At 42.4% G+C, this 10,843-nt stretch overlaps 1 protein-coding gene across 1 annotated transcript in view; it reads left to right on the top strand.

Moving 5' to 3' along the window:
* Positions 1-754: 754 nt before the first annotated feature.
* LOC135909537 (venom metalloproteinase BumaMPs1-like) overlaps positions 755-10,843 on the top strand; it is a 119,340-nt gene continuing 109,251 nt past the window's right edge. Inside the window, exon 1 of the mRNA XM_065441519.1 lies at positions 755-865. Coding sequence (XP_065297591.1) covers positions 826-865 — 40 coding nt within the window. The 5' untranslated portion in view covers positions 755-825. The remainder of the gene's footprint in view (positions 866-10,843) is intronic.

Here is a 10,843-nt window from a genome sequence, read left to right as displayed (position 1 = left end):
ATACTGAATGCATTCGCTGCTCACCTGCTAACAAAATTGAAGTGGAGTCAACGAACTTTTCGGACACTGGATTCCATCAGACAGAAACAGTGCAAAGAATTTGTACCCCACATGTGTGCGCATCATTCTCAGGTGCTCAATTTTGTTATTGTAAAATAAGTGATACTCAGGAACTTATTTCTTCCTCGTCTTATGCAGAATGTTTCGAAGGCTAATCTTTTATCTAGTAATTCAAACTAACATATTTTCCATAGAGCATGTTTCTGTTTTAAAATGTCCGTTTCATTAAGGTGTTCCTTTCATACGCCATAGCACCGGCTGAATGCCAGTTGTACTTCATCGTATCGCGTGTTTGTGTTTACACCTTCGTTCCGTTAGATTCTGTTCTGGTAAGAGGTTCAACAAATCCAGCACGCAGCTTGCTTGTCTATAGAGCGTTGCTTTCTCAAAAAGGGTGTTTTGCTTTGAGTATAAAGCACATCCATCAGTCCGCCGTATACGTCGGCAGACACATTTGCTGACTGTGCTGACGCTCTAGAAAGGCCGTTGCGAGTTGCGTGAAAACGTTGCAAGCGCCCTATCAAGGAAACGGGCTATTGCGGAAGAATAACCTATGAAGCAAGTACAGCTGTTCGCGATCTTTACTCTCTGCGGGAAACCTTACGAACTTTCAAATAAACTTCTGTGCCAACTATACACCAAGATTTTGATTACTGCGCAGAAGCAACAAATGTAGTACTGTCACTGTGCTAAAACAACAAAGGTGCCTGGAACTCACTCATCGTTTTAAGCACCCATCGGACGGAAGATCTTCACCACTATAAAATGCTTCTGCTGTACTTCTGCTTTTGTAGAATAGCAGTAGGTAAGCGTATCTTCTAGATTTTCTTTGAGACTTTGCAATCGCATTGAATTGTTTCAACCATTATAATACATCACTAGAATTTGAATGTTTCAAGTGTAATTGTAACATACTGGCAACGAGAGTTAGATGGGAACGCTCTCCAGAATATAATTGTACCAACTAGAGCCATCTGAGGTCCATTTGAACAGGGTACATAGTGGCTAGAGTTCGTTTTGAGAGTTGGCAATCCCATTGAAGTGTTGGAACCATTATAAGACATAACCATAATGTATGCTTCAAGTGCATTTGTAACATACTGGCAACGAGAGACATATAGGAACGCTCTCCAGAATGTATTTATACCAACCACTGCCAGATGAGCTCAATTTAAATACGGAACATAATGACTGATTGGTCCATATTCCCTTCACGAGACCCTATGGACAGGTTCCAGAATGAAATTAGGCCAAGCACGCCATAATATATCAGAAACTGAGACGATGATACAATGCCCAATTATTCACTGAGCTATCCCAAATAAGATGTTTCTGACCAGAATACATGATTATACGACGCACACTGTTCCAACATACGTCTAGAAGCAATAATATTTAAGCTAGTTGACCTGCATTGCTGACAGAGAAACTTGGCCCAACAAAAAGACAACAAAAGACAACAGAGAGAAAACCAACACAACCATAAGGAAGGAAAAAAAAAAGGCAAACGTTTATCTTTGTCTTCGCTTCGTCTGTGTGTTGCCCTTTTGTTGGGCTATTTTTCCCATTTACAAGACGCGAAAGTTTTGGTAAGGGTGCATAAAAGCAAGGCTAACAAATACGATGGTACATTTGTGCATATTTTATTTCCGATGGAACGTGCAAGTGTATTTTATGTTTATGTTCATCCGCCGTACATGTCGTAATGTTAACATCATACAGCAATATTCATTTGCACTACACTGTTCACAAGCACTACCAACAGACTAACATCAAATCAGAAGGGTGCACAGAGTGAGGCTTCGCAGCAGCGACGCAACGAAGATGGAGGCCGTGTATGATGCTTCTCAATAATGTTTGCGATGAGAGGCTTATTTAAAATGAGATATGGCTGAATATATCTAAGTACATTTACAGATCCAGTGCTGTTTGCGTAACAGTTACACCTACCTATTTGGGTGGATTTACCAGTAATGGGCACATACTCAGTGTGAATGTGTGAATGTGAATGTCCCTGTAGGGGGGTAGCCTAAGTATATGAATTCTAGGAAAAGGAAGAAGGTCATTCAATATCACGTTCGTCCAGAATGAGGTCTTTCTGCTCTAGAGATACCTGTGAGTCGACATAGTCTATATATCAGCCATTACATGAACTAGCCTATGAGCAGACATCCACATCCTACCCTATACATCTTATTCACTACATTTTCATAGGCTAGCGCGGAAGCATTGCTTGAGGTGTCTGACTCAAAGAAAACGTTCGTATGTACATCGTGCTGTCCATGTTATTCAGGCTTAAAATTGAAAACGGCCGATACCTCTAAATAACAAGGATTTCATGCACCATTAAATGAATCGCGCCTTAAAGAAAGCATAAAATTTCCAAAAGGGCTGCTTCTCGTACTTTGAACGAAAATGGTACATCGCTACCGCTACTTCTGGAGATAACAGTGCACTTGAAAAAATAGCGTGCGCATTAGCATAAATGGAACGCCAAACATTTGTCCCATTTTATAGTGATTCAAGGCAGCAAAATATAGGCATAGAAATCAGGGACCCAGAAGGGAAGGGGAAAAGGGTGGCTACTAACTTGATGGTTGGGCTCTGGTGAAATAGATAAAACGTTAAACATTATGCCGACCCAAAGTACGGGCTAGAATCTTTTGCAGCAATACTTTCCACACATGGTGATTAAATGCTGTATTGCTAAGGGCGTTACGTACAATGGCGTTTGATCCAATGCAACGTTTATCTCTGTGGCACGGCTGAATGTGCAGACGTCACCAAGTACCCGTAACCCCGTGATCGCCTACGTCACGTTGCTTGTCTTTATGTGTAACTTGCTCAACCGCAATAAACTTGTTCGCCCTGCTGGCTTGGCTACATGGTGGCTGGGAAACCTAGACGATATGTAGATGGCGTCCATGGTACTGCCCCCCCCCCCCCCCCCCGAAGACAATGGATGCATCGCAGGACCCTTGGATTGCGTTAGAAAACTGTTTTCCACTGCTACGCAATTCAACAAGCAGCCACGTTTCTAGATACGTTCGCGGAAAATGCTCGGAAGTCGTACAGTACGTTCAAGTTTGAGGAAAGCGGATGACACAGATGATGTTGAAGTGCTGATGAAAAAATTTGAGGAACGTTGCAAGCCCACAACGAACCTAACATTTCAAGCATTTTGCGACCATTCAAGGAACCAAAAGGAAGGCGACACTGTTAGCGAGTGGTTGACAAAAGTGCGCGTGTTAGCGAAGAACTGTGAATTTGGCAACCTTGAAGACAGCATGTTGCGCATGCGAATCATTTTCGCTGCTCAGAACAGGCGCCTACAGTCAAGACTGGTTGAGTAAAATCCGACGTGCCAAAAAGCGGTCGGCATTTCCTGCCCGCATAAGGCGAAGAGCACTTCAGTAAGATAAGTGAAGCTACAGGCGCCCGCGACGACACCATAGTAAACGCGGTAGTGCAAGGAAAAACGTTTGCTACAAATGTAGAGGTCACATGGACCACAGTGGTACGTGCCCATCAAAAGAAAAGAACATGCCGGAAGTGCGGAAGGCTGATTCATTTCGCTGGAACATAAAAGTCGTCCAAGCTTCCGCGCGGCGTCAACCAAGAAATGCGAGGGTTACGGGCCGAAGACAGTGATTTTCTTTTTGTTTTTGTAAACAGTGACTGCAGCACGACTGATCTACATCCCTGGAGCCGACGGTCTACGATGTGGGCCATCTCTTCACGTGCAAGCTAGATATTGGTGGCGACTGTTGTCATTTCAAGAAGCGACGTTGCAAAGCTGCCAGAAAGTTCAAGTTCCGTTTAAATGCATCATTACAATCCGGGTAGCTCAGGCAAAAAGTTAAAATGTGTTCACTTGAGAGCGCCTTTGCCCCCCATGTAGAAGGCTTACAACTAGCATTATATCAAGATAACAGTAGACAATAACAGTGCAATGCAATTGATAAAAAGTCCAAAACATATTTACGTGTTAACAATTGTAACGCGAAAGGAACTTCACAGTAAACTACAAAATATTGAGAAATACAATTATAGTGACAAATAAAAATAAGCACATCAAGAAATTTTCTCGCATGTTACGTACGCTGCATTTTTCAACATAAATATTTTGGGAGACCAATCTGTTCAATAAAAGCGCAAGTGCATGCCATAACATTTGTCGTCAATGTTCGGTGCGACAAAACGGATCCCGCCAACATTCCCTGTTGCGAAATGGATATGCAACAGTATTAGTTCTCAAAGACAATACATGTTGAACAGCTTTCTCAGCGTTATATACAGATTTTCTTTTGTCTAGTGCATAAGGAATATTGTAAAGGATAAGTATTGGAATAACCTTAAACTCTCGAGATAATTTCTCAGTGTGTGCATTGTAATCTGCATCGACAATATGATGTAACGCTTTCTTTTGTATAACGCGAAGTTCGTTAATATTACACAATATGGAATTTTCTCATACGAAGAAACAATATTAAATGGGTGATAAGAACAGCGTGTCGTAGACTAGTAATTAAATTTTCTACGGGAAGTTACGAGGGAAACATTGCTACCATGCCAACTCACTTATTTCAAGTTCAAGTTCAAATTTATTCATCATCAACGATGTCACTTTTCAAGAATTGTATGCAAAACTAGCACTACACAGGGAGTCCCAAAGTTATAAACTGCCAGGGGGACTTCCATACATGAACAAAATGAAAAAAAAACGATACAATCAAGCATTGGTTGCGGTGGCAATTTGAAAAAAATGAGAAACAGCGCCAAAAAACAAGAATATAAAACTGCTAAATAAGACAAAAAATGCTGAGAAGACTTCAGTAGTGAACAAGCAATGCAAATGTACAATACAATAAAAAATAGGAGTAATATAACATCTAGTATAATAGGTAAGTCAATTATGATTACAATCCAATCGAAAGATATAATCATTGACCACTGTCGCAAACATATGAGCATCAAGCTTGACCCAACAGAAATCGAGCGCGCGCACCGCTTGGGCAATCATGCAACTAATGGTAACCGCCCCATAATAGTGAAGTTCACCTTTCATAAAACAAAAGATCTTGTTCTTTCTAACAGCCGTAAATTTAAAGGAACAAACTACATAGTTGTAGAGGATTTTACACGTCCTGTTCAATTGGCCCGCAGACACCTTGTTTCATTTCCAAAAAGCAAATCGGCACCCTACTCCCTGCGCTTTAAAACTCTGTTTATGGGTAATAAGCACTATGTTTTCGATGAACGCACACGGAGTGTGAAATAATTGCAATAGCAGCCAACTCGACGCGGGAGAGCCCCTTGCCCTACGGTGTCAACATGAGCTAACCACTACTTTTCCGTGATCTTTTCCAACGCACGCAGCTTCCTCCCTAAACGCTATATTCTATCTAACGTCGTGTTGTCGTCTAAGAGTAATTTGCTGATAATAACTGAAACCTGGCTGACTGACGATATTACCGATACTGAGGTTCTTGCTGACTTGCCGAATTTCCGCCTTTACCGGAAAGCCCGCGAAATCTCACGAGGTGGTGGTGTGCTAATCGCAGTGCATCACCATTTATCGTGCACGCTTGCAACTATTGAGACTGGCTTGGAAATAACATGGCTAATCTGCCGCGCTTCACCACAGACTGTTCTCTTGGACGTTTGTTACAGACCACCACATAAAGCTCCTGACTTTTCGCATAACTTAACATCTTGAGCAAACTTGGTAAAAAACACCCTAACGCAGAAATCCTGCTTTTCGGCGACTTTAATTTTCCGCAAATCAACTGGTCTAACAATAGTGCTTTAATCATAGGTAATGAAGCAGCTAAAGAATTTGTTAATGTGTGTCTTAATTTCAGTCTAACTCAACTTGTGCAAGAGCCTACGCGGGTTACAAAAGACGCTTCTAATGTGCTCGACCTTATACTAAGCAGCCACCCTGACAGTCTATCATCCATAACTTACCTCCGTGAGGTAAGTGATCATAAAGTAATCCATGCCACCTTCACCTTTCAACCCATGCGACAACGAAAATCCAACAACACTATATGCCGATATGATAAAGGGAACTACGAAGGTATTAATTACGGGTTAGGTGACTTCTTTTCAACTTTTGAGACATTATTCCATATGCACTCGCCTCAAGAAAACTGGACACTATTTGAAAATAACATTATTGAACTCGTAAACAAACATATACCAAGAATAACTATGCACACTAATCAAAATACGCCATGGTTCACCATAGCATTAAAGAAGCTTGAAAACCAAAAGAAACGTCGCTTCCGGCTAGCCACGCGCCTTGGAAGCACCGAGGCTTGGTCAAAATACTACACGGCAGAGAACGCCTACCTGAGTGCCCTTCGCACTGCTAAAAAAATTGTTTAGAACGTCGACCTGCCCCAGCTACTTACCCCAAATCCTCGGCAGTTCTGGAGCATTTTAAATCCCCAAGAAGCTCGTACCATCCCCGTGACGAATTCAGCAGGCGACACCGCCACGGACGCCGAGTGCACTGATATATTCAACACTGCAATTTTTTCCGTGTTTACAAAAGAAACTACCACTCCAGACATTCCACTACCTACTAACATAACAACACATATGCCACCCATTGTATTTTCGATAGATGGTATACTATCAATCATTGAAAAAAAAAACAAATTATGTACTTCTCCTGGTGTAGACGAAATAACTCAAAGATCCCAGTGAATGCTAAGTATATATCTGCGGCATGTTTCACTGCGTTGTTCACGCAATCATTCTCTACAGGTACTTTACCGGGTGACTAGAAATTGGGAAATGTCGTTCCAGCATTGAAAGCAGGTAACAGAGACTCCTCCTTAAACTACCGCCCCGTTTCGTTAACTAGTGTTCCTTGCAAAATCATGGAACATATCTTATACTCGCATATCATGAACTTTTTAGAATCTGCAAACTTCTTTCATCCTTCTCAGCATGGTTTTCGTAAAGGGCTTTAATGTGAAACACAACTAGCTATCTTCCTTAATGATCTCCACGTTAATCTTGATAACAATGTTCAAACCGATGACATCTTTCTAAACTACTCTAAAGCTTTTGACACAGTGCCTCATAAGTGCTTGCTAATTAAATGATCTAGATTGAACTTGGATCCTCTTGTAGCACAATGGATAAAAGAATTCCTTACTAATCGTTCGCAGTTCGTCCTTGTCAATAACGTCTCCTCCGAACCCTTCCGTGTCACTTCAGGTGTCCAAGGCTCAGTCTTAGGACCGCTTCTTATTCTAATATACATTAACAACCTCCCGCTGCATGTGTCTTGTCCTATTCGTATGTTCGATGACGACTGTGTGATTTATCGCACTGTGACTAACATCTCTGACCAAGCATCTCTCCAGAATGACCTTAATAACGTGCAGGACTGGTGCAACCGTTGGCAAATGGCCTTGAACCCCAACAAGTGCAAATTTACTTCAATTTCCCGCCGTCGTATTCCTTATCTGTCCGCTTACGCAATTGAAAACGTCCCAGTAGAATTCGTTCTAGCCTATAAGTGCCCTGTCCCACGACCTTTCCTGGAATACGTACGCGACTAACGTAATCTCGTCAGTGAACAAGTACCTTGGGTTCATGAGGCGTCATCTTCATCATGCTCCACGGCACGTCAAACTACTCGCATACAAATCATTTGTCAGAGCACAACTGGAATACGCCGCCGCCATCTGGCACCCTCATCAAACATATATTGACACGTATACTTATCTTTATCGGGTAACCACGTTTCGCAGCCTAACAAATGTAATCGCACAGCGTGGGATGCGCCTGTATGTATCCGAGGTTTCTAGAACGTTATCGATGCTTCTATCCGCTGTCTGTTGTCGCCGAACGTTATGTTATCTGATTTCATCACCTGACGCGAATGGTGTAGAATTTTATGGAAGGCACGCGGGTCCGAACGATTAGTCTGGAACATTCGATGACTGCTCTATAAAAGCCGACGCGCTTGACCCGCTGATCAAATTTTCGACGATCGCCGAGTGTGTTCGCCGCTCTTGTTGTGTTTTAAGTGTAGCCTGTTTTGTGGGCACAGGTTCGCCCAATAAAAGCTGGTTTTGCTTTTCACAGTACTGCTACTGTGTTCTTTGACGTCACGACCACGTGACAATATCATCAATGCACTCGAGTCAGTGCAGAATCATGCGACTAGATTCATCCATTCTTCATACTCATATAACATCAGCATTTCACACTTAAAGGTACAGTCTAGCTTGGCATCTCTTGCTTTTCGTCGTTGCATCGCCACGCTCTCTCTTTATCACAAATTTTTTACAGCTCACTAAGCCGCCCGCCTAACGTCATGCCATCATCGTCACGCATCTCACAGCGCACCAGCTATTAACTCCAAGTTCTCGTCCTCGAACACAAACTGTCACTTTTCAATCGTCATTTTTTCTTCGAGCTGCCAAGGACTGGAACGACCTACCCATTAATGTCGCTACCATCACATCTCATTCACAATTTCTAGAAACTGTTGAAACTTGTATTTAGATGTAACACCTGCTTTTTCTTGTGTTCACATGTTAACCACCCCTTATGTAATAGCCCGAATGGGGTCGTTAAGGTAATAAAATGAAATGACATGAAATCACAAAAGCAGTGGTTAGGATGAAGAGAATTGCTGCATAAAGTATTTCTTAACTTGATTCTTGAATATATGCTCTGCGCATGAATAACATATAATCAAATAGACAGGAAGATCCGGGCTCATGTTCTTGTTAAAAAGTATTCCCGGCGTTTTTACAGTATCCACCATTCCTCTATAGCAGTTTCAAACACTGGTTCCAATGAGAAAGAGTTCTGGCGTACATGAAACAACGCGGATTTTTTTTTCCTTTTTTTGAAATTCACTAACAGGCAGTGTGCAATACTTCATCAACTGAGTCTTTCCACTGTTTTGGAGACAACTAACATGAAGGACTGTATGTTGCTACCTTTAGATATGAGGCTTCTGTCACTTGACTGCAATATATCGCTCGGTTTGTCACTGATAATTGTCATATCAATATTGTCAAAATAAACAATAATTGACCGAGAATAGTTCATTGGGGGACTCCTATGGTCATATCCTGACAATAGAAACCTGTTTTGCTATTGCCACACAGAGGCAGCGATATAGTAGACAATTTTTATAACAGCTGCGATTCCGCGAATGTCGTATAATTTCAGTATTTCCAAAAGTATTCAATTATTCATGCAGTCAAATGCATTCGAGTAATCAATAAGGACACCGATACACACTTCCTTGTTTTGAAATGATTCTAGAATTATTTCTCGATAAAAGCCTCCACAACTTTGCTATGTCACACTCGAAGTAGTTTTTGGGCACAGACCAGTGTGCATACGAAAGTTCATTTGCTGCTTTGGGCAAATTACAGGACCAAGGAATAAACAGTTCTTGTCGAACAAGACGCCCCTACCGCTTTCATGTGGTGCAGTAGCTGCAAGTATCGGCTTCATATATCGTATGCAGAAAATACAGGATGGACTATACCCGCCACCGCAGCCTTTTGCAGATGTATCTCAGGGGTCCGTGCAGCCGAGAGACTCCAAGTAGGATATGAATCTCAGGTTAGATACAGTGGGCGTCATCGTTCCAGCAAGAAGTGTTCCTGCGGCTTTTCAGCGCAAGGTCATGACTGAACTACAGCATATGGAAGCACAAGGCGCAATAACAAAGGTAACTGAGCCTACCGAGTGGTCTTGCCATATGCTCATAGTTAATAAAAAGGACAAAGAGCACCTAATAATGTCCAGGTGTACGAACATTACTCAATGCCACCCTTAGAAGACGCACCGTCGCAGCTGTCTGGTGCTAACAACTTATGAACGAACGATGGGGTGTAAGGATTTTGGCAAATTATACTCACGGAATTTCGCTCTAAGCTCTCTGCGTAGAACATGCCGTACGGGCCCCATTAGTTTATTCGAATGCCTTTCGGCATCGCATCAGCTCCTAAAATCTTCCAAGTAGCTATGTACCGCATGCAGTAAGGCTTACCCTGCGTAGTCGTGATCCTAGATCAAATACCACTTTGGGGCCGCACAAAGAATGACCACCACCTGTCACTTTTGTTGGCAGGATATCTAGAAAACAACCTCAAACTTGAGATAGAAATGGACCTTTTTGCAGCCTGAAGTGCGCTACCTACAGCACATCCTTAGCAGAGAGGGCCTCCACCTGGACCCTTGTCAAGCGAAGGACACACTTAAAATGAAAGAGCCAAAGAACAGTAAGGAGCTGCAAGTCTTTTTAGGCATGATGAATTATGTGCATCATTTTATTCCTTACACGTGCGTCGAGACTGCCCCACTAAGAACCTTGCTGCGCATAGATATTCGTGTTTTTGGACTGAGGATCATTCAGCAGTGAAGTTAAGAAACGTTCCATCCTACCTTAGTGAACGCGGCAATCAATTCCTTCTTCCGTGCAAATAAGCCGCCACTCTTTCGGTCGACGCAATCCAAATGGCATTTGGTGCAGGTGTTATTTAACACGGCTTCCTCCTAGCTTTCTCGTCAGGCTCACTTATAGAGGTGCAGCAACGCTACGTACAGATTAATAAAGAAACTCTGGCAATTATTCATGGTTGCACCAAGTTTCACGGCTGAATATTCGACCAGGGAAATGCAACTGTCGACATGAATCACCGCCGCTTGGTGGATATATTGAGGGAACCACAGTATCGATGTCCTCTTCGCCAGCAGCGCATACGTTTAACTTGGTAGTGATGTATTA

The sequence above is a fragment of the Dermacentor albipictus genome, chromosome 5 (assembly GCF_038994185.2).
Source record: "Dermacentor albipictus isolate Rhodes 1998 colony chromosome 5, USDA_Dalb.pri_finalv2, whole genome shotgun sequence".
In the NCBI taxonomy this organism is placed as follows: domain Eukaryota; kingdom Metazoa; phylum Arthropoda; class Arachnida; order Ixodida; family Ixodidae; genus Dermacentor; species Dermacentor albipictus.
Note: the sequence above shows the minus strand (reverse complement) of the source record. Positions and strands in the feature narration are given on the sequence as shown.